At 38.1% G+C, this 23,299-nt stretch overlaps 2 protein-coding genes across 7 annotated transcripts in view; one reads left to right on the top strand and one right to left on the bottom strand.

The window, feature by feature from the left end:
* The window catches only part of slc4a5b (solute carrier family 4 member 5b), a 40,372-nt gene extending 20,921 nt beyond the window's left edge, over positions 1-19,451 (top strand). For 3 of the 6 annotated variants that reach the window (XM_067573458.1, XM_067573455.1, XM_067573457.1), the window contains 15 exons: positions 985-1,118; positions 1,207-1,387; positions 1,554-1,644; positions 2,505-2,563; positions 2,905-3,096; positions 4,573-4,686; positions 4,978-5,091; positions 6,963-7,124; positions 7,334-7,512; positions 7,604-7,676; positions 8,631-8,699; positions 9,085-9,258; positions 10,986-11,150; positions 12,936-13,047; positions 14,889-19,451. In XM_067573458.1, the coding sequence (XP_067429559.1) occupies positions 985-1,118; positions 1,207-1,387; positions 1,554-1,644; positions 2,505-2,563; positions 2,905-3,096; positions 4,573-4,686; positions 4,978-5,091; positions 6,963-7,124; positions 7,334-7,512; positions 7,604-7,676; positions 8,631-8,699; positions 9,085-9,258; positions 10,986-11,150; positions 12,936-13,047; positions 14,889-14,890 (1,821 nt within the window). In that variant the 3' untranslated portion in view covers positions 14,891-19,451. The remainder of the gene's footprint in view (positions 1-984; positions 1,119-1,206; positions 1,388-1,553; positions 1,645-2,504; positions 2,564-2,904; positions 3,097-4,572; positions 4,687-4,977; positions 5,092-6,962; positions 7,125-7,333; positions 7,513-7,603; positions 7,677-8,630; positions 8,700-9,084; positions 9,259-10,985; positions 11,151-12,935; positions 13,048-14,888) is intronic. The other 3 variants (XR_010924582.1, XM_067573456.1, XM_067573459.1) reach the window with 3 other exon arrangements.
* A 1,284-nt stretch (positions 19,452-20,735) lies between these two features.
* ubc (ubiquitin C) lies at positions 20,736-22,939 on the bottom strand. The gene is made up of 2 exons (XM_067573460.1): positions 22,807-22,939; positions 20,736-21,904 (listed from the first exon to the last, which is right to left on the bottom strand). The coding sequence occupies exon 2, from the start codon at positions 21,895-21,897 to the stop codon at positions 21,208-21,210; it is 690 nt and encodes a 229-aa protein (XP_067429561.1). The 5' UTR covers positions 21,898-21,904; positions 22,807-22,939; the 3' UTR covers positions 20,736-21,207.
* Positions 22,940-23,299: the final 360 nt, after the last annotated feature.

Raw genomic sequence — 23,299 nt, 5'->3', positions numbered from 1 at the left:
CTCAACTTTTTGACTGTTTCGAGTGCACCATCCGGGTTCTGACAGTGCACTGCATTTTTCCATACTTCTCAGTGTGAACACACTTATGCACTCAAAATGTTAAGTGTAAGTACAGAAGTATGCAATTTGAGACACAGCACTGTTTTTCTATGCCATTTTTGGTCATAATTCTTCCTCTCTTCTTCATCCATAAATCCGCGTTTGCTGTCAGTTTGCCTTATAATCATCATGTTTTAAATTTCCTTCAGTGTCACAGTAATCCAGTGATAGTTGTCAGTACATCCATGACTCCATGATGTGCCTTTTAGAACTAGATTATCCCCAATAATTATTTTATTTATTTATTTATTTTTATTAAGGCTGGAACACTGACACTAGGGCTGAAACTAACAATTGTTTTAATTATTATCTGTCATTATCTAATCTGTTAATTATTATCTTGATTAGTTGTTTGGTCTATATAATGTCTCCCAAAGCCCAAGATGACGTCTTCTTTTGTCCACAACCCAAAGATATTCAGTTTACTGTCATAGAGGACTAAATCAAGAACATTTTCACATTTGAGAAGATGGAAGATGGTTAATTGATTCATTTTCTGTCTATTAATCATAGCAGCTGATTGACATCTCCTCTATTCATTCATATAGGCCTGAATATGTTTTCACTATGTTGAAAACCTGTGGACATACAGGCAAAAATATTTAAATCGCACAAATCTTTTTAAATTTTTTCATGAAATCTGTTCTTGCTTATTCTGTAAATAACAATGTATGACATGCCTGGTTAAGATATGTTGTAACTCTGCTAAAAGTCTCTAAATAAAGAGCTTGAAAAAGGAGGAGAGCCTTTGGGTTCAAAGGATTAAAAACAAGCACAGCTGAAAGTATAGTGAGCCAGTAGAGAAACCCTCCAGCCAGTCTTATCTTATATTTGACAACACCTCTCTTTAAACCTCTCTGGCTGTCCTCTTTCTCTTTCTCCCAGGGTGTGATGGAGAGTTTCCTTGGCACAGCTTTAGCAGGGACTGTGTTTTGTGTGTTTGGTGGCCAACCTCTCATCATCCTCAGCTCTACTGGACCCATTCTTATCTTTGAGAAACTGCTTTATGAATTCAGCAAGTAAGATACACACAAGAGAAAAAAACACACAGTACACATAATAACAGATAGACAGAAGATAGATAGATCCTCTTGTCTGTCCTCACAGGAATAATGGTATAGACTACATGGAGTTGCGTCTGTGGATTGGCATTCACTCGTGTCTGCAGTGTTTCCTGTTGGTACTGTCAGACGCCAGCTACATCATCCAGTACATGACGCGCTTCACCGAGGAGGGGTTCTCCAGCCTCATCTCCTTCATATTCATCTCTGATGCCATTAAGAAGATGGTGGGTAACAAAGTGTCGTGTGAAATGGACGAACACCAAATTGTCACATCTGCAACATCTACAAATTAACTCTACAAGTACACGAAGCAACACAGACAAACAGTACAACACTTAAGATATAATATAAAGTTTGTTAAAGGACAAAAACACGTTTTATTTTCTACAGGTAGGATCCTTTAAGTATTACCCAATCAACCGTGGCTTCAAGCCTGATTACATCACTTCCTACAGGTGTGAATGCATCGCTCCGGACCAGGGTGAGTCTTCAAACTCTGTTTTTGTTCTGTTTTCTTAATGCTTTAAGGAAATTGTGATAACTGACTGTGATCATATTCAATGGCATCACATTGGTGAGATAAAAGTCTTTTTTCCTCTAAAATTAACATAAATGGTCAGTTGGATTTAGTTATTTGACCGATAAAATAATAAAAAACACAGCTGAGGCTGATGGGAATGTGTTTAGTTTTGCAGGTATTTGGTGCTCAGTATTCAAACTGTTTAAATTTTGACCTGATGATGGTGCTAGAGGGACCAAATTTCACGGCAATCCTTCCAATAGTTTAAATATTTGGGTCTGGACCAACAGACAGACCGACATTCCCGTCTCTACAGCCGTACAGCAGGCATTAAGTCGTCATGTTCACATAAATGCAATGTGTTAACTGAGAAGATATTTCACAGTGTGATTAGATGAAAATCTTTAGTCTTCACTTTGTGATTTATATTCTGTTCTGCTTCTGCTTCACTTTCGGATGCTGTCTGAAAAAGTGAGTATGCATGTGTAGACCTGTTATATAGAGATGGGCCACATTTACTTTTAGTTGTTAAAGGAAAACTCTCAAGCCTAAGTTTTCAATATCAAATACTGATTGCATTGTTAGAGGCTGCTCCTTCACTGAGGACTGCATGAGTGCCGTTAGCACATTTGTGCTACATTTGGATGTAAACGTGGCTGTTGTTCATCAATGTAATTCAGTATAAACAAGATTTCCTTGCTTTTGCAATGTTCAGTTTTTCCTTAATTTGTCTTTAATTACAGTAATTCTGGTTAATACATATAAAACGTCATGTTACCCATCATTCATTTGGTTTTCTCTCTTGTGTTTGTGCTCCTCAGCATCTGCGCTGGGCTTGAATGTTTCAGTTCCACTCGCAGATGATAACATGACTATGCTGGTAAGTGAAAGAAGATAAAGGAGCTTCAGATTAGCATCACTTACATTAATTATTGTTATTCCCATGTGTGTGAAGGTAACTTACTAAATTATTGCACTGTAGTAAATGAGAAATAACAGTAATTGCAGACAATATAACGAGGATTATAGCTCCAATTTCTCTTTTGTTTTGTATTTTTTCTTCTGTTATCGCTTGTCTTTTCTCTTTTTGTTTGTGCTTCTTCTCCATGCCTCTACCCACCTTTTGGTTTCGGTCTTTCCTCCCACCTTCACCGACCTATGTCTTCAACTCCCCGTCCCCGGCTCTCCTCCTCTTCTTCCTCCCTCATCCTGTCTGTGCAGTTTAACTTGACAGACCTGGACTGGAGTCAGCTGAGTAAGAAAGAGTGTGTGAAGTATAGCGGTACGCTGGTGGGGAACTCCTGTAAGTATGTTCCTGATCTGGCCCTCATGTCCTTCATCCTCTTCTTTGGTACCTACTCCATGACCGTTTCTCTCAAGAAGTTCAAGTTCAGCCGCTACTTCCCAACAAAGGTAAGACAACCTCACAGTCAACACAACGACTTTAGGCAAAGTTGTTTTTGCATGATGGCTTTAATGCTGTTAGAGACTCTCCCAGCCAGCAAAAAAAGTAAACCTGCATGTGAAATGCTGGATTCTTGTAATTTAGGGGGATATTTACCAAAGCATGAAAGTGGCCAAACTTAAAGGATAAGTCTGGTGATCTATTATATTTTTCTTGTCATCAACAAACCATTTATTTGCCCTTTTAAAGAATTAAATAATATATTTCAGGGCAGCAAACTCAGCCTTTCAGCAAAAATCTTTGTCTTGGATGAAAAATATGGCACCTGCGTGGCAGGGATGGACGCAGTTATTTTATGGGTTACTGCTACTTGAAATGTGGCTGTTTAAAAGAAAACTCCACCGATTTATCATAAGTACTATAACATAGTTGGACTGACAACGAACAGTTCTTTTTTTAAAAAAAAGGAACAAAATCGATGCAGCAGAACCATCGATATTGTCCTTTTTATTCCACACATTCTTCTTCCTTGTCAAAACTTACCACAGTGCAACTCCACTCGATTCATTTAAGCGTACAGATTCCAGCGTTTTATGCTAGTAGCGGCTAATGTAGCAAGCTACTTGCTAGCTTGCAAGCATTGATGCAAACCCAGCATCTGGCAAGAAGTTGTGCAGGCTTTGTAGCCAGTTTCTGTTGCACTGAAAGATCGGAGTCTCTCTGTCAGCCTTCCTCAAGCATAGCAGAGAGTTAAAGACGAAGAAACTAAGTAGAAGAGAGCAAAATCTTGAAAGTTAGAAACACATTAAACAACAAGGTGAAAGATACGATTACAATGCAGCAAAAGTTTCTGTGCTGTCATTTTGCTTTGCTGACTACAGCATGTATAACTCACCCTCACTAAATGAATCATTCCAAATTTCTACTAAGTCACATGACAGATCTATCTAACCATGGAAGCACGTCTAGATGCATGTGACCACAACGTTAACGTCCTACGTTAACAGGCTGTGGGCATGTTGATAATGCAGAGGACTATACACCAAAAGGTGTTGACCCCTCTACATTTTTTTGCTCGTACATGTTTCTGATTAGTTGTTTAGTCTATAAAATGCCAGATCAGAGAGCCTCCTAAAGAGGTTTTGGGTTCTGTCACCTTTTTTAGGCCATTTCAGTTTGCAGCCTGATATTTGGAAGCCGTTTTTAAAGATTAAAGAACCAATGGGCTTGAAGCTGAGAGCCACAGAGTAGGAAAGTCAGAAACTATTGACAGACTAATGTTATTGATTTTGGTCTTTTCATGGGATTTGAACATCACCAGACTTATCTTTTAAAGCTCTTGAATATCTGCACAAAATATCTTTCATTTGAATGCTTCGTCCTTCTCCCGACCCGAACCTCTACCTTTAAAACCTCCATTATCCGTAGCGGAAGGTCCTCTCCCATGTTCTCTCCTCCTTTGCTCTCCCTGTTTTGCACTCCAGCTCCGAAACCTCATCAGTGACTTTTCCATCATCATTTCCATCCTGGTCTTCTGTGGGTTGGACCTCCTGCTGGACCTGGATACCCCCAAACTGCACGTACCCACTGAGATCAAGGTCCACGTCTTACCTCAGTACCTCTCTCATCTTTCCCCAACTTTTTATGTCACTGCTCGGACGCATTTCTTCCCTCAAGGATGTCGTTTTTACACATTTTTAATCAGTCATTTGATTTTATGTGGATTTTAATAATGTAATGATTATGTAACAGAGTCTCTCTTCTTCTTCTCCTGTCTTCATCTCCTCATGTACGCACCTTCCTCCTCTACCTTTATGTCCCTCTCCTTCACTTCTTCGCCATACTACACATCTCTTCTTCCTCTTCGTTTGTCTTGATGTTTTGTGTAGCTGAGGAAGCTAATCAGTGATTTTGCCATCTTCATGTCAATCATGTCCTTTGTGGGTCTGGATATGTTGATCGGGTTAGACACACCCAAACTAATCGTTCCAACTGAGATCAAGGTATTTGATTTCTCACTAAATTACATGTGTATTTATACCGTAAATACATTTGCTTATATCACACGACTGCCCTTCTGCATGTGTGTCTGTTAGCAGTGGTGGAAAATAATTAAGTATGTTTACTCCAGAACTTTCTGATTAAGATTTTACATTAAAAAACGTGATAAGCTTATAAAATACAACACATCCTTTTTCCTAGCCAGTGGTTCCCAAACTTTTTGGCCCCTTTATGACCCTCTTACAACAAGCAGTGTCTAGTTGGATCCTCTTGTCATGTTTCAGATGTCTATAGCCTTGTTTACATCCTAATTTAGTGCAACTTTTAACCTAATTTCCACAAAACCAAGAGGACAAAACAAGATGACATCATTAAAAGAGCGACAGTCAAAGATCAAACGATAGGAAACCATGTGGAAAACGTGATGGAAATATGACATTTCTGTTTGTTTCATGTATTCATGTGAGGAAGGTTACAGTCTCCTCATCATCGCGCCACACAGATCTGATGTTTTCAAGTCTTCAGTGACGTTTAAGTCACATGATTCATGTACGTCATCATGTTTTCACTAAGTCTGTTTATCCACACAACTACTTTTACACCTCAACAAAATGTAAATGCATTTTTTGCAATATTTTGGCTTTTTTCAGCCTTGCCACTCACTTTTTTAATGCTTAAATTGTAAATGTGCATAAAAACAGGCGGTTGGAACTCCACTTTATGAGTTGAAAGCAGTTCCACCAAAGACAGACTTTCTTTTTAAGCAGATGGTTTAATTTAAATAACTGTTCCCAAGATCAAATTCAATATTTCACAAAAATATAAAAATAAAATAATTGAGAAAAATAAAAAATAAAATGAACATAAATATCTGTATCATAATTTTGTTTTTTCTTCTTTCCTCTTCCATAAATCATCTCACGACCCCTCAGATTTATCTGCTGACCCTTTGGAGGGGCCCCGACCCCTAGGTTGGGAGCCACTGGACTAAACTAGCTAACTGTATATAAAGTAGTTGAAACTAGCTCCACCTCCAGCAGCTACAACAGTAACATGCTGCTCTAACACTGATGCTTCAATATTAACCCTTTCATGCATAGTGGTCACTACAGTGGACAGCTATTCAAAAGCTGTTTTCTTATATATGCATGGGGTTTTAATGGTATAGTTGCACATCAGCCAACACAGTGGACTCTAGTGTGTCATCCCATACACTGCCATCCATTGGCCAGCCTTTGTAAGTGCAACACAAATTTCTCAAAACCAAGATGGCCGCTTGCCGGCCGGAAATACTCATCAGCTCAGGAACATCTTGCCAATCCTTCTATAGTAATAGACCCTTGCAGGTAAATAAAATTTTGTAACATCAAGTAACAACTAAGGAGTAATACAATTGTTAAAATTTCCAAGTATTGATTTTATGTTGGGAGAAAATGACAATTAATCATCTGTCCACTAAGTTGGACAAACTCCTTGAAAAATGCATGTTTAAAAAAATGAAGTTCAAATATTTTTTTCATGCCTAAAGAGGAATAAAAACACTGACTGAGGTTATCATAATTCATGCATGAAAGAGTTAATAAAACCAGTCACAGCCAGTTTTTGTCCATAATGAATAACTTTCACTTTGATACTTTAAGTGGACTTAAAATACTTTTGTGCTTTTAATTAGAGTTAGGATGACTTTTACTTGTAATGGAGTATTTTTACATTGTTGTTTTAATACTTTTACTTAAATAAGTGATGTGAATACGTCTTCCACCACTGCATAGTAGTTAGTATGTTTTAGTTGCACCATTACAAGTGTTAGTTGGATGTTCACCAGTACGATATATTTAAATGTCATTATAATGTGTGTGTGTGTGTGATGCAGCCCACACGTCCTGACCGTGGCTGGCTGGTGATGCCGTTCGGTAAGAACCCCTGGTGGTGGTACGTGGCCAGCTTCGTTCCCGCTCTCCTGGTCACCATCCTCATCTTCATGGATCAGCAGATCAGCGCTGTCATCGTCAACCGCAAGGAGAACAAACTGAAGGTCTGCAAATCGGCCAATTTCTTCAATAGATAAACTTTACTCTGACTGACTGTAGGAACAAGATACGTTTGTAAATTATGTTTGGTACAATGTTGTTTGTAGAACAGCTGGTCAGAAGAATCACAAGATCTCAGATATGTTCCTCAGATCCTTCAGCCATGGATACACCTGAATGTTTTGTCACCTGCTGTGATTTTACACAATTGCAGAAAGGCTGTGGCTACCACTTGGACCTGTTCTGGGTGGGTATACTGATGGCTGTGTGCTCCTTCATGGGTTTGCCCTGGTACGTTGCAGCCACCGTCATCTCCATTGCCCACATCGACTCTCTGAAGATGGAGAGTGAATCTAGCGCTCCCGGAGAACAGCCCCAGTTCCTCGGAGTCAGGTAAGACTATCCTGACACTGAGTGTGTGTGTGTGTGTGAATCTTTTACACTGTTTGCATTCATAATATACTGTATGATTCTTCATATTTAGGGAGCAGAGGTTGACCGGCATTTTGGTGTTTGTTCTGACTGGAGTCTCAGTCTTCCTCGCTCCTGTTCTCCAGGTTAGTAGGTAGATGTGCAGTGTATGTATCAACATCATTGTATCGTCCATATCCATAAAATTCACAAAAACGTTCATCCAAAGTAATTTTTCCAACTCTCTCTAAAAACCGAAATGTTAAATAAACGATATTAAACAACGACAAAAAAATGGCAGTCCTTATAGGGGTGTGCCCGAATACAAATACGTTATTCGGCAAAGCACAAATAGTGGGGTTTTTTATGAATATTTGTTTCATACAAATATTTTTTAAATTATTTGTTTTTGGGAAGAAAAAAAACAAAACGTCAAATACCAGCAAGCAGGTCAGTTCTAGTCGCTATCTCAGTGTCTCTCCTCTGCTCCACTGTGACGTCTATCAGCAGGTCTCAATGAGGGGTCACATCCACTTAATTTTGGACATCACTTTAATTTTCATCTTTAATTTTCTAAAATTAAAAACGTAATAAAAACAAAAACAGGATTTTTAAGCCTCTTTCCACTTTTATTCGAATACAAATACAAATAATTTTTGCTGCCTCAACAAATACAAATACAAATACTGGACCCTCTGCACATCCCTAAGTCCTTATCTAAACATATAGAGTGAAAAACACAACATACTGTAGAGTAAGGTTATGTTTGGTGCCTGGTTTGTTGAGTTATTTGTGTTATTTCAGATGTCAGTGGGATTTTAAATGGTGCAGTTCCAGTTTTACTTTGACTCTCTGTGACATGGAAGCTTCAGTCATCAGTATCATGATAACAGTCAAAATTACAACATCTTAACACACTTTTAACGTCTTAAAATGTCAGATTTTATTCTACTAAAACACAATAATTTCATGTGTGAAGATCTGGAGAAAAGTCTTGTCTGACAACACACAATATGATGCTGTTTTGTCTCCATCAGTTTTATTATTTGCACCTTTAAAGTTGCAGTTAAGCCTTTTTAACAGCTGTTTGTTTGTTGCAGTACATCCCGATGCCGGTCCTCTACGGAGTGTTTCTCTACATGGGAGTCGCCTCACTAAGCGGCATCCAGGTAGATTAAAGATGGTTTTCTGTTTCTATGGAGAAAATGTTACGATATACTTCATGAGAGCTTCATTCTTTGCATTATTAACTCCATGAAAATGTCCAATTTGTTTAAATTTCACTTAACATGATCAAAATAATGATATATTTTGCTGTGAATCTTCAGGGAAATACAAATTCTGTTAATGTTCAATGTTTCTGGCATGTTTTTGATCAATAAAATGGAAAATATACTAATATTTCCACCTGGAAATAAATAAAAAGTAAACTTGGTAGTGGTAATGGTAGCTTTATTGTCTCTGTAAAGGACTGAAATGTCTAATACACTAACAGTGAATCAGGTATAATCACTCCTCTCAATATTTCAACGTCTTCTGTATTTTCTGTTTCAGTTCTGGGAGCGTATCAAACTGTGTCTGATGCCGGCCAAACACCAGCCAGACTTCTCCTTCCTGCGTCACGTTCCTCTGAGACGCGTCCATCTTTTCACGCTGGTCCAGATCCTCTGTCTGGCTGTGCTCTGGATCCTCAAGTCAACCTTCTTGGCCATCGTCTTCCCAGTAATGGTGAGTGTGTCTGTGAACTGGTGTGACTGTAACTCTGTTGTATCTTTGTTTTTTTTCCATTTGTGGTATTTATGAATGCATTAGCAGTCATTTAAGGGTAATTTTAGTTTTGAAATGTATGAATGTCGACACAAAACTTTAGACAAATGATTTAAGAAACTTTAAACATGTTATGATAAATGGTGCCAGCTCCAGATGCCCTGCTGCATTTTCCACCCCATTATCTCCATATCTAAATGATGATAAGTCCCCCCCAAAACTACTATTACTCTCTATATAGCAGAGATTTTGGACACTCAATCATCATCATTTGGCGTCATCACTGTCAGCCGTAGAGAGGCACAACAATAATTTTGCCCATGTAGCCTATAAAGTGACACACGTTGCATTTGGGTAGTGTTAGCAGAAAGTACAAGTAACAGTAACACTCAAATAAAATGGTGAAAATGGATAAATTCTTATTTTGTCCAACACTTTGTTTGGTGCGTTTGTTTAATACCTACTTCTTCTTTTTAGGCCTTTTTCAAGCATTTTTCTTCCCGGGTCTTTTTTCTCTATTTTGTGTCTATTTTGACTTAAGGCTAACTGTGCACTTGTACCATCTGAGCTGTAGAGATTTAGAAAATGCGACTTCAGCAAAACAATGTATATCTGGGTGAGCAGTGCGAGCCTCCTGAAGCTTTCCAAAAAAACTTACATAAATTATTCCAAACTCTTATCTGTGAGTCTGACTTAATACAGAAATTAGCGATTGTAGCTAACTCTGTACGTATCTACTTATCTTACTTATCTACTTACTTTAGATTAGCTTCTTCTACTAATTTCTTTCATCAGTCTTTAACTAGTCTATATTCTAGGACTAGTTGACTCCACTGCTACTACTATTTAGCTTTTAGAGGTTGAAACAATTTGCAGTTGAACAATGATTACTTTTTAGCATAATAAACAATACAGCTCCCATACAGGTATTTATGTCATCGTCACTTGGTTTCATCTCTATCCATAAAATTCACAAAAACTCTGCTGTGTAAAATCTTCTACACTGTCCTGCCATCATTACAGACATGTAAACGCCCCTCGTCTTACATAAATTATTTCAAACTCTTATCTGTGAGTCTGACTGAATACAGAAATTAGCAATTGTAGCTAACCCTGTAAGTATCTACTTATCTTACTTATCTACTTACTTTAGATTAGCTTCTTCTACTAATTTCTTTCATCAGTCTTTAACTAGTCTATATTCTAGGACATACAGAAGTTAACAGTTGTAGTTGACTGTATAAGGATCTACTTATAGGGCTACCTGTAGCCGGCTAATAAAGCTAACTGTTTTGGTTAGCGAACTAGCAAACTGCCTGTTCATCAGCTTGCATTTCTTACGTATCTTTTCGTATAAAGCGTGGCTCTATTTCTCTCAAAAAACATTAATTATTTTTGTCATGGTGAGGGACATAATAACTTGTTTAGGACTTGAAATACAAAGTTTAGGACCTGGACTTGACTTGGGTCTTCATAGCGGGACTTGAGACCAGCTTGAGTTGCAAAACTTTGTCCCAACTTTGGTTCCAGCAGCATGATGTTGACTTGATTTTTCTAAATTTTAAGGCATTTTTATAAATTATATTTATTTGTCTGTTCTGAAGGCAAACGAGGATCCTTGATAATGATGTCACGACTTCTTGTATCTCCAGTTTGTCGAGGGTTAACTATCTTTCCACTTTGTGTAGATTCTGGGTCTGATGGTTGTACGTAAGCTGTTGGATCTGATGTTCTCACAACACGACTTGGCCTGGCTGGACGACATCCTGCCAGACAAAGACAAGAAGAAGAAGGAGGATGAGAAGAAGAAGAAGAAAGAGAGGAGGGTGGTAGAGCCAGAGAGCGATGAGGAGGTGAGGGAAAATGTCCCACAAACATGAAATTAAACACACACAGATACCGTGTCTGCCCGCCAAACACACAGCTACTGTAATCTCCAACGCTGGCGAGTGTCTTTTCTCGGTATTTACTGTGTATTTAAACGTGTGTCGCTCCATCTGTTGTGGTTGTGTCGCTCCTGGGTTTGTTTTCGCTGACTAATACTGTATGTTTCTCCTCTCTGTCCCACAGTGTTGCTGAAAAGGCACTGTATAACACTTACTACAGTCTTTTTGTCTGTCCGTGCTCCTTTTAGTGTATCTGTCAACCTTTCCCACTGTGCCCACTTATGTCCTCGCTTCAGTCCTCAACCAAAGACAAAACAGTGAAGATGCTCTTTGGCAGTAATATGAGGACGGCTGTGTTTCCACTGATGATTGTGATTGAAGGATAAAACTGGGTTTATTATTATATTTTCATAATTGTCAACAAATCCCAAGAAAAGACCAAAACCAACTATAGATGTGTTTCCATCCACCTGCTTTTATTCACATTTTTAATTTGTGCATAAAAAACACTTTAGTGGAAATGCCAGAAAATTCGTAAAATTATCAAAATATCACAAAGAATTTTTTAAGTTTGGTGTAAAAGTTGGTTAATTGATAAAATCAAAATGCGACAAAGTGCGATGGAAACAAATTTAGCGATTAAATCATGAAGCATGTGACTTAAACATCCACTTGTTTCCTCTCAGCTGAAGATCTGTGTGGAGTGATGATGAGGAGACTGTAACCTTCCTCCAATGAATACATGAAACAAACAGAAATGTCATATTTCTATCATGTTTTCCATCGTTTGAGCTTCAACTGCCGCTCTTTTAATGACGTCATCTCGTTGTTTCCTCTTCGTCTGTGATGGTTTAACGGCACCGACTAGAGAATTAGCACCACCAGCTGTTTATCTTGATGAACTAATATCTAATATTCGCAAAATTGCAGTAAATGCAGATTTGTGTTTTGCTGATATTCTGGAAATTTGGTAAAAATTTGCACTAAGTTTGGATGGATACTTTCTGACTGCCGTACTCTCTACTTCAAGCACATCGGTTCCTTCTGAAGACAGAAAGTTTTAAACCTGGGACACAAATATTTCGTATTAAGCCACAATAGCAGCAATGACGGTCAGTCAGTCCACCACTTTGGTCCAGCCTGAAATATCTCAACAACTATCAGATGGATTAAGATGAAATCTTTTACATACATTCATGTTCTCCAGAAGATGAATCCTACTGACTTTGGTGATCCTCTGAGTTTCCCTCTAACACCACTATGACATTAATCTCAATAACTGTTGGATGGATTACCATGAAATGTAGTTCAGATATTCACGTCCCCCTAAGGATGAACTGCAAACATCAGGTCAAAATCTTAATGTTTCTGTTTTCAACAAACGTTACTCAAACAAGAAGAAATAGTACATTTGTTGGGGACTATTTTCAGTGGCGGATGAATCCACATTTGGTGCTCTAGTGAGTATTTCTGGTAGCAGTACAGCGTGTGTGTTCATGGTGATGAAGGAACATGTCACCCAGTGCAGCGATGTGGCTCATTGACGTGTTTTTAATAGTTTTTGGACAACAATGGAGGAATAAGATATATCAGGCTTTAGATACACACACGATACTTGTTAGTAGATCAGTTGGTTTGGATCCAAACATGAGATTTGTTGACAATAAGAAAAACAAAGAAAAATCACCAGATTCATCCTTTAATATCCCAGTTTGTCCTGCATGTCGACTCCTTCCTCTTTGTGCCTCTCAGCCCCGGAGCTCTGTCCCCCCTCCGGTGCAGATCCCCATGGAGGTCATAGAGCCCCAAACAGAGCCAGACCCCACCCATGTCAACCCCCCCACCCAAAACCAAACCTCCGACTGTGAGTACAACAACCCTCCCACCTCTTGTTGTGTATGTTTGATGTGTTTTTTTTTAAATGTTTGATGTACATTTACTAAATGTGACAGATGGAGATCTAATAGAGCTTTTGATAGATTTGTTGCTTGTGACTGTGGATAATTTATCTTTATTTTGCTTAATTAACCATCGGATACTTTTACATGCACTCAATAATTTAACTTTTGGCAATTGTAAGGGAATAATCTAGTTAAATTTACATGAAATTTAATTTAAAAGTCACCATTATAATATAGTCTGGGCCCGTATTCATCAAACTTAGAAGTGCACTTAAAATTGCCTTAATGAGGAGTAAAGACGTTCTCTGTATTATTCATTATGAACAATATTTTCTACAGTCATTTTTCAGTTAACTAGAAGAGCATTGATTTTTCTTCTTTAATATGGATAACTTTTAGAGGCTCAAGGACATGAAATTACACAGTAATTCACAAGGAATAAAGCAGAAATTAGAGGAAAGTTGTGTTTCTTCTGTTGTCTTGTTAATCATCTCGTGACACCTTATGGGGGTCAAATCTTATTAACAGAGCAATAATTTCCAAAATGATCACCCGCACATTTATTAGAGGGCCTGAATTTATAGATTGAGACCATAATGACTCATTGAAAACAATGATTGACTCAGTATTTCTAGAGAGAAGTTGAGGCTTTATGAATGAGCATCTAGCAGCTGTTGGTGGCATTTTAATGTGCTTCAGCCTCAAGATGTTGGAGATGCCGCTTGGTTTTGACAAGGAAGAAGAATATGTGGGATAAAAAAAAGACAATATCTGGTTCTGCTGCATTGATTTTGATCCGTTTTTTAACCCATAAGAACCCGGACCTATTTCTCCTTAAAGGAAAATTATGGGGAATATAAAACAGACCAAATGGACCACAAGGAACACATTTCTGAATTTTATTTTGAAATTCAGTGTCAAAGATCTGTAATGTAACATATATGTCATAACGATATTTCCCTAACTTGTTTTATATCAATTTGTTCAAGAAATGTGGTCAGAACAGGTTAAATGTAATACAGCACGTCTTATTAAAGCATCAGGATTATTAAATAGGTTGAAATTTACCTTTTAGTAACAAAAAAACAAGCTTTTTAAAATTAGCTAGTTCTGTCACATTTGCTGACCAGGCACACCACACCGCCATTTTGGAAGTGATGTCATGGGTACACAGATTCACTCATTGTCACATGACTGCACCAGGATGTTCACTTAGGGACTTCATGAGTTAAAATCAAGGATAAAGCTGTATAAGGAATTTTCCAGAACAGAAAGGGTTGGTGACACCTGTGTTACCGTGGGCTCTTATGGGTTAAAAACATATATTTATAGGAAGTGCAATGCTAAATCAGTTGAGCACTCTGGAGCTCTCTTAAATTATAGAACAAGTATTTCTCAACAGAAATTTGATAAAGAGCTTTTACATTTAGGTTTGTGAGTAAAAGTGTACAATTTTTCTTTTACTTTGAAATTTTTTTGTCTTAGCAGTTTGATGAATACGGGTCCTGAACATGATTGCATTACTGCAGTCAGACGTGTCACATTATTGATGTGCATGTAAACGTAGCCGCTGCAGTTATTATGTCAAAGATGACCCTCATTTAAATGTAAAGTGATAGAAATGTTTTTGGTGGTATTTTTGTGACTGTTCAGATTACTTTTGGATGTTTTTGTTCATCTTTACTATCTTGTGTCTCTGTGTTATTTGTGGTATTTGTGTTGAATTGTTCACTCCTGTGTACACTTGTGTTGTTCTGTGCATATGTTCTTCCTGTCTCTTGTGTGTGTGTGTGTTTTCTTACAGGAGATGAACCCGTACTCCACAGTCACATCCGATCAAAATGAACTAGACCGCAGGTACTGTGTGCTGAAACTGCACGTGCCCTACAGTGATCTGATGTACTCACCTGACACAAACTCTGGCTGGGACAACACTGTCACTGCCAGACAACCAAACACATAAACAACAACAACACAGAAACACATGTTTTTTTGTTTTTTTTGTTCAGTTCTCAGCTGCTGCATCACTTGTATTTATATATGAGTGTTGGAAAATGTTTTAGATATTTTATTTTGAAATGCCAGATTGTTTTTACACCGCAGGCAGATAGGTTAATGTGGGTAATTCTGTGCACTTGCATAGAGAGAGAGAGTACTGTTTACAACGCAGTGCATGAGAGCATGTAATTGATATTTGTTCATATTCTGTTTAACACGGTTGCCGGATAGAAATTAGGTTTATCCATTTAATTCAACAACACCTTCCTAACTGTTTATGTATTTTAATCGCTGTAGATCCAGAAAGATTATTATGATTACACACTTTTCTCTACTTAAAAATGAGCTGCAACTGATTTAAACTGTCTTTGTAAGAAAAAAACAATAAATCAGACGTTAGTTTCAGTATCAGACATGTCTCCTAGAAATTATGTTTATATACTCGTATAGGAAGCCTGTTTTCTGTCAACATATTGTTGACTAATAACATTCATAAGTGAGGAGACAGTTTCATGGTATATAAATGTCATTTCTAGGAGACAGGTAGCTGTACGAAGACCCCGCCCTTTAACAATCTGAATTTCAGGTTTGTGTGTTGGACTATCTGTCATTTATCTGTATTATTTATTACTATTATAGTCGTGTGATTGTGTTAGCTGTGAGAATATTTTCAACATCAAAATTTAGGAGAGAGAGAGAGAGAGAGAAAGTAAATCCCTGGAAACGACGAGGCAGCGGTTTGATATCTTTATTCTGTTGTAAAGCTTGTCTTTGAAAGCTTGTAGCTATTTTTTTTTCCTCCAGGGAGTCATGATGATGAAAACAAAAAGAGGAAGTCCTTCTCTTTTGGGCCTTGTTTCCTGGTTACAACCAATTTTTTAAAAGTTAAGCAGTTCTACTTCTCCCAAAGCAGCATTTACTGTAAGAGCGAGTGGAAACCATTAAGAGCTTCTTAAAGCCCCTGAAGAGACGCTGAACACACTTTACAGTAACTTTAGCTGCCTGTAAGCTTTGCATTATGGCGAGTCCAAGGTCGAGGTAGCAGCTCTACTCTGCTATATATTAAAAATACATAAATCTTAAAGTGCAGGCGTTATAAACTAGACAAAATATAATGTTGTATATTTGGAATCAGTCAGAATGAAAAGGACTCAGCTCTCAGTTTGCTGCCTGTTCTTATTCATGGATGGAAGCTGGTTTAAGAATCTGTTTAGCTGCTGCTGACGTCGTCACTCTTGAGTGATGGTTCCTAAAGTTTCATAAATATGCACATCATCTATCGTTCTGTCATGATTTCTGTATTAATATAGACCTATTGTATGTAAGCATATAGAAAACATTATAAGAATAATATATAAAAAGAACACATAGAAGCTGAAAACACACTTGAGCCAGAGGAGATTATTAAATCAGGCCAAAGTGAAGCCGAAACGTCCAGATTCTGTTCCTGCAGCTAAAAAAAAAAAAACGCAGCACTTTTAACTTTTAAGTTCACTTTGTTAAAATCACAAAGGTTTCAGCTTCTGATAGAAAGTGTTTGCAGTGGAGCCGAGTTGTCTTAGAATATGGAAAGTAAAAACAGATGAAACGGATTGCACCGAGTTACAGAAGCTAGTGGAACAGAGGCCGGACAGACAGGAAGTGACATCATGACTTCAGGTCATTTACTTTGACACCTGCAAAACTAAAAAGAAACTGTTTTGCTGTGTGTTTAGTTTAGTTTAGTTCTGCATTAAACATCCTTTAACATCAGAGTTCATGATAAAAGTACAGATATAAAAGTAATCAAAAATGCTAAAAACTTCAATAAAACATGTAGTTTTTGGTTCCTCCTGCAGGCTCTGAAGCTTCTGAAGACACTCTTTGCCTCTTATGATCGCTTGTTATTACAGTTATTTATAAGAGTGTTATGATGTTTTGGGAAACGCTGCTTAAGCTTGAGTTTTATGATCATTTTAGCATTAAGATTATTTGGGGAAACAAGGTCCTGATCAGTGTAGTTTCCAGGAAAGTGACGGTGAACAGTTGTTAATTTAACAGTAGTGTGACTTTATTATTTGTATAATTATATCTAATACATCAAATGACAGGAAGCCAGTGATGTATTCGACAGAGTGACTGATCCAGTGATGTGGATCAATCATCAGTCACGTCTTTAAAGGTGCAGTGTGTAGAATTTAGTGGCATCTAACAGAACAGACTTAAAGAAATGGAATATAATATTCATAAGTATGTTTTAATTAGTGTATAATCACTTGACAATAAGAATCATTGTGTTTTTGTTACCTTAGAATGAGTCTTTATATCTACAGAGGGAGAACAGACAAACCAAACACTTCCTCTAGAAAGGACCTTTCATGTTTTTTGCAAGTTTTGTGGCCTCTGTAGGTTCTCCTTTATGCTTGAAAGAGGAGGGAGAGTTTTCAATTGGTTGCAATCTGCAACTTCACCACTAGATGCCACTAAATCCTTCACACTGGTCCTTTAAACTGTTTCCTGACAAGTTTATTCATCTCGACAGGATTTTGGTTGTTTCTTTTGATTCAAATATCAATTTCCCTTTTAAATTTGGCTCCTTAAGTTTCCTCATTTTGCAGATTCCCTTCATGACTCGACTTGACTAACTGATCAGTAAACCAGAGAGCACTTTCTGATGTCCTGTGTTCCTGCATGGCTGCCGTCTGTCCTCTCTGTGTTGAACAGTCTGATCCTGTTTACCTGCTGACAGAAACCAGCATCCTGTCCTGCTGTTCAATAGATGATTGAAATGTGTGAAAATAAGGAGCATAAATACACGATGATCCCACAGAGGTATCATTTAGAAACATTTAGAAACTAAACAAGATCAAACATGATCATATTAATACAGATGCAACAAAAGTAACACCTTACAATAATAATAATAATAATAATAATAAACTACATTTATTCATCAGCTTTATTAATTGGTTACTTTGCAGAGTAAGATTATACATACAAGACATATTATGGGCTTGTTAAATATGTTAAATTAGCTCAACATCAACCAACAGCATTAAAATACTGCTTCAACATAAAAGGATGATTCATAAGAATCCAATATTGGACATTTTTCTGTTTAATAATCACTTTTAATTTGGATACATCAACTGTGTTTAGACAAAAATACAAATTATACATAAGTACGGCTTTGAATGCAGGACTTTTACTCGTAACAGAGTATTTTTACATTGTAGTGTTAATAGTTTTACTCAAGAATAGAACAGGATATGACTTGACTGCCTACAAAAAAGTGGAAAATTGTCTTTGGTTCATCTTGTAGTTCATTAAAACATTAAAACACAAACACACAACAACAACACTGACAGTTTAAACACTACAAATTTAACAAATCACCTTAAAACGGAGTCTCTGTAGGATAAATTACTTCTAATATACATTCTTTGTAGCCATCTAATAACAGACGACGTGAAGGCTCCTCTGTTGTACACTCCTCCTCCTCCTCCTCCTCCTGCTCCTCTTCCTCTTCTTCTCCTCCTCTTAATGAGCCTTGACAGGCTTTGTGGCCTTCTGATTAAATTTACCGGCCCATATTAATGAGACTCACCGGCTTATCCATGCGTTCACCGTCGAGGTCGAAGAGGTCGAAACTCCAGAAACACTTGTAGTATATAAAGAACAACTTTTATAATGAGACCGACACACTTTTCTCTCACTTGTCAATGCACCTCGGAAGCAGCTGAAGTTGTGCCTGAAATCCCTCGTTTACTTTAACCGATCATGTAATACCAGGAAGTGAAAGAACAGAGATAGATTAATAGTCCACCTGTAAAATATGCTGCTCTTCTTCTTCCTTCAGTGCTATTTTTAAAATGTACAGAGAAAATGTTCCTCCTATGAGCCTTCCTGTTGCAGCTCGCCACTTCTCCCCCTGCTAGGTGTTGCTCCACATCATCTGCTTTTCACTCCTTCCACCACCTGCCAGTGTGAGAAAGCTTCTAAAGCTTGAAGAACAGTGCCCTCTTCAGTCATTTACACACAATTTAACAGAAATCTGCCTCCAAATTTAAGTGGTTTTGATGTTTTTTTTGTCATGTAACACGCTGCACCTTCAGCCAGATAATCACACACTTTCCTTTTTTTGTTTTTTTTCAATCTCATGAAATTGAATGTATGTTGAAGCTTCCGCTTTGTGTTTTTGAGCTTGTGTGTGTGATAGTAAAGTAAAAGTGTAACCCGGCCGGTTCCGCCACTGTTCCCCAGCATCACTCTGCACCTGAAGATCTCCTGCCCCCCCTCACCTGCCCACTCCCAGACGAGCCTCGCCCCAGGGGACGCTCCGTCACACCTGCCTCTGCCTCTGCCTCTGCCTTCGCTGCGCCCGCCCGTGCCCCAGGTCAACATCCAGGTGGAGTCAGACTGCGAGGGGTCTGGCTTCTACTCCACACGACACTGCCTTTACCCCCCTAATGACCCTCCGATGCCTCAAACACACAGAGACTTTGACAGAAAACTGCATGCTCACTTTAGCGACTCCTGTGCTGAGACTATTCTGTAGAGAGAGAGAGAGAGAGAGAGAGAGAGAGAGCATCCAAACACACACACACACACACACACACACACAGAGGGAAGGTGCATAGTGTTGCATACTTATTATAACTCATTGGTTTAAATTCACTTGTTTAGAGGCTGATTTACAGCCTAACAAACATACAGGAAGTGCTCTTCCACTTTCATATTAATTAGGTTTTTAATCAGAATATATATTAATGTAGCATCACAGCTCTCAGGTTTAATGTGTGAACTGACTGAGATGCTTCGAGCTTCCCGTAGTGACGAAGAAACAACCAAAACATGTTGATAATAAACTCTTCTCTCAACTTGTGTTAGTGCATCACTACTGCTGATTATAAACTGTTCATCTTTGCTTTTTTTCTCTTGTGCATTATAAGAATGATAGAGAAGAGGGTGATTGACATTTTTTTTCTGTGTATTTTGGATGTGAAGCCCTAAAAATGTAATAAAATAACATTTAAAATCTGTTTTATTGGTTTGTCGTTAGTCACCAGCAGTGTGCTCCACACACAGCGACTCTCTCTCTCTCTGTGTTGTATTTAATTCAGAGGTGACTGAATGAAAATGTCCTTTTACTCTAAATTAAACTGTCATATGCATTAGGAATTATTGACATGATTATGATTTGATCGATGTTTTAAGAATGACTGGATTCAAAATTATTTTATATTCGCTAAAACAAATTCTGCTGAATGTTGTGAATTCCTGTAAAGCCAAAAATAGTTTTTACATTTAAATTTCATTCGTTTACCTTTGAAAAACATAATTAAATCAAGATGATCTGAAATGGATGAACTGTCAAAATTATGTGTTAACTGAGACCTTTTACCAGATTATATACACATTAGTTGCATTATGTATGTATATTATTTATAGGACAGTATGTTCTAATAGCTGTTAGTGTTGTCTCATCAAATCTTTACATCAGTCTCTGGTGACAACTAGTGGATAAATATTGAAATGATCCCAAACTCAAAAGTACTTAATGTAAGATATTTGTGCATTTAAACAGTTTAATATAATTTGACTTGTTTGTGTTCAGGAGTTTATCAGACTGTTTGGAAGTGCAGTGAAAAAAAATTCACTATGAACAAAGATCTTTGAATGTGCAGTTGACTGTGAGAAGCCACTTTATTAGTCGTGATAAACGTGTAACAGCAGGATTTCAGTAGATGCTTTTGCACTCAAAGTCATAATGAAACCAGAATGAACATTTTCAGGCTCAACAGATCCACCAAAACAACTTAAACCTGAACTCTAAGTCAACGTTGGACTGATGCTGCATCTTAGCTCAAACACTTTAAAACACAAACATAAATCCAATCATCTTTACATCACTTATTTTTCTGTTCAACTCTATAAGCTCAATTTAACATCTGGAACCCAAAAGTCACTTCAAGCTGGTTAAAATGTGCAGAGAAATTATCAATAGCAGATGAAAGCAAGTTTCAGGAAAGCTCAACCTTTATTGAAACTTTTAAAAAAGAAGGAATGAGTGACAGCTGATCAGGAGGAGTGATTTAACACCGGAATATATTGTGGGTTACTGAGACATCATCACCAGAAGCTGCTTAGTTTCCTCCACGGAGACGCAGCACAAGATGGAGGGTGGACTCCTTCTGGATGTTGTAGTCGGAGAGGGTGCGGCCATCTTCCAGCTGCTTCCCGGCGAAGATCAGACGCTGCTGGTCGGGAGGGATGCCTTCCTTATCCTGGATCTTGGCTTTGACGTTCTCAATGGTGTCGCTGGGCTCCACTTCCAGGGTGATGGTCTTACCGGTCAGGGTCTTCACGAAGATCTGCATGCCTCCCCTCAGACGCAAGACCAGATGGAGGGTGGACTCCTTCTGGATGTTGTAGTCGGAGAGGGTGCGGCCGTCTTCCAGCTGCTTTCCAGCGAAGATCAGACGCTGCTGGTCGGGAGGGATGCCTTCCTTATCCTGGATCTTTGCCTTGACGTTCTCGATGGTGTCACTGGGCTCGACCTCCAGGGTGATGGTCTTGCCGGTCAGGGTCTTCACGAAGATCTGCATGCCTCCCCTCAGACGGAGCACAAGATGGAGGGTGGACTCCTTCTGGATGTTGTAGTCGGAGAGGGTGCGGCCATCTTCAAGCTGCTTCCCGGCGAAGATCAACCTCTGCTGGTCAGGAGGGATGCCTTCTTTATCCTGGATCTTTGCCTTGACGTTTTCAATGGTGTCACTGGGCTCGACCTCTAAAGTGATGGTCTTGCCAGTGAGGGTCTTCACAAAGATCTGCATTTTTACACTGTTGAGAGAAAAGTTTATTAAATGATTGATAAAAATTAACCTTATGACTGTTTTGTGCATGTGCATGTATTACAGATATTTATTCATATATTATAGGTAGGACACATACACTCATATGTTTTATACTTACTAATGCCTCTACTATTTAAAATATGTTTTTTCTTTTCCTTACTTTATTGTTGAGGAAGTGAAACCTAGGATTTTTACTCTTCTGCTTTTGTAATGAGATGTAACAAAGAAACTTGACACAAAAGGGGTTCACTGATGTCTACAAACATTTGGATGCAAATATTCGGCATTTATGCTTATAAAAAATGACTTTATTCAGCTTATTAAATATTTAAACGGCTGCTGACTCATTTCTGTCGACTGTTTACTGAATAGTTCAGCCAATATGACGTTGCAGTTTATGTAGGTCACCACCAGAGAATTTCCTGTCAAGTCTTTGTGACAACAAAACAGCTTTATCTTGTAGAGTTTACTGGATGAGCTGGTTTCACCGTGTAAACACCGAATACTTCAGTTATTCAGTCAACCAGATGTTTCCTATTTGTGTTGCTAAAAGAGCCAAAAGCCGAAATAAAACGTTCGACGTTTGTCGGTCATTTTAACGTTAACTTTGTCACCAAATTATCTTCCACCATTTCTCTCTCTTCTTTGTTATGTTTTGTCCGCTACCGAGTTAATTGACAAACTTAAAATTTGAATGAATTTCAATGAAAGTTAGTTAGGCCCCGGTTAGCCTGGTTAGCTTCCCAAACAGATGACGTAGCTCGTAAAACATTGGTCACCCGCGGCAAAATTAAGGTCTATTCATCACATATAACGTCACATAATACAATATATGAAATAACGGGTCGTTACACGGTGATTATTCTTTTTAAAACCTCAAATACTCACAGACAAATGTTTCCCACCGGTGTTTGTTTCACTAACTTCCGGCTCCTGTTTGCTGTTTGCAAAACAAAAGCGGCGAAGCGGCATTTATAGAAAACATACCGGATATCCTTCCGCTGACCCGCCCGGTGGAACTATAAAATATGATCATCCACAAACACGCCATAACGTGATTCTGGAGGTAAATAAACATAAATATCATCGGTAAAAAATACACAGACATAATATTACACAGAATTATGGGGAGGGTAACTTTTTTGAGGAAAACTGAAGGTAATAAATGACCGTTCACAGCCTGTGCGGATGTAGACTTGACATATGTGTGAAGCTTCAGGGAACACAAGAAAACATTCGGCTCTATTTTAAAGAAAAATATAAAAATAGATCAATAAATATTTATATAGAAACACCACGACATTATTATTATTATCATTAGTAGTAGTAGTAGCACTGGTAGTATTATACTGTTATTGTTGTTGTTGTTACTGTTATTTGT

This window comes from Thunnus thynnus, chromosome 19 (assembly GCF_963924715.1).
Source record: "Thunnus thynnus chromosome 19, fThuThy2.1, whole genome shotgun sequence".
Taxonomy (NCBI): domain Eukaryota; kingdom Metazoa; phylum Chordata; class Actinopteri; order Scombriformes; family Scombridae; genus Thunnus; species Thunnus thynnus.
The sequence above is the reverse complement of the archived record's forward strand: the minus strand, read 5'-3'. Positions and strand labels throughout refer to the sequence as shown.

Excerpts from the sequence above, each read along its gene's own strand:
- ubc (XM_067573460.1), bottom strand. The coding sequence starts at position 21,897 with ATGCAGATCTTTGTGAAGACCCTCACTGGCAAGACCATCACTTTAGAG.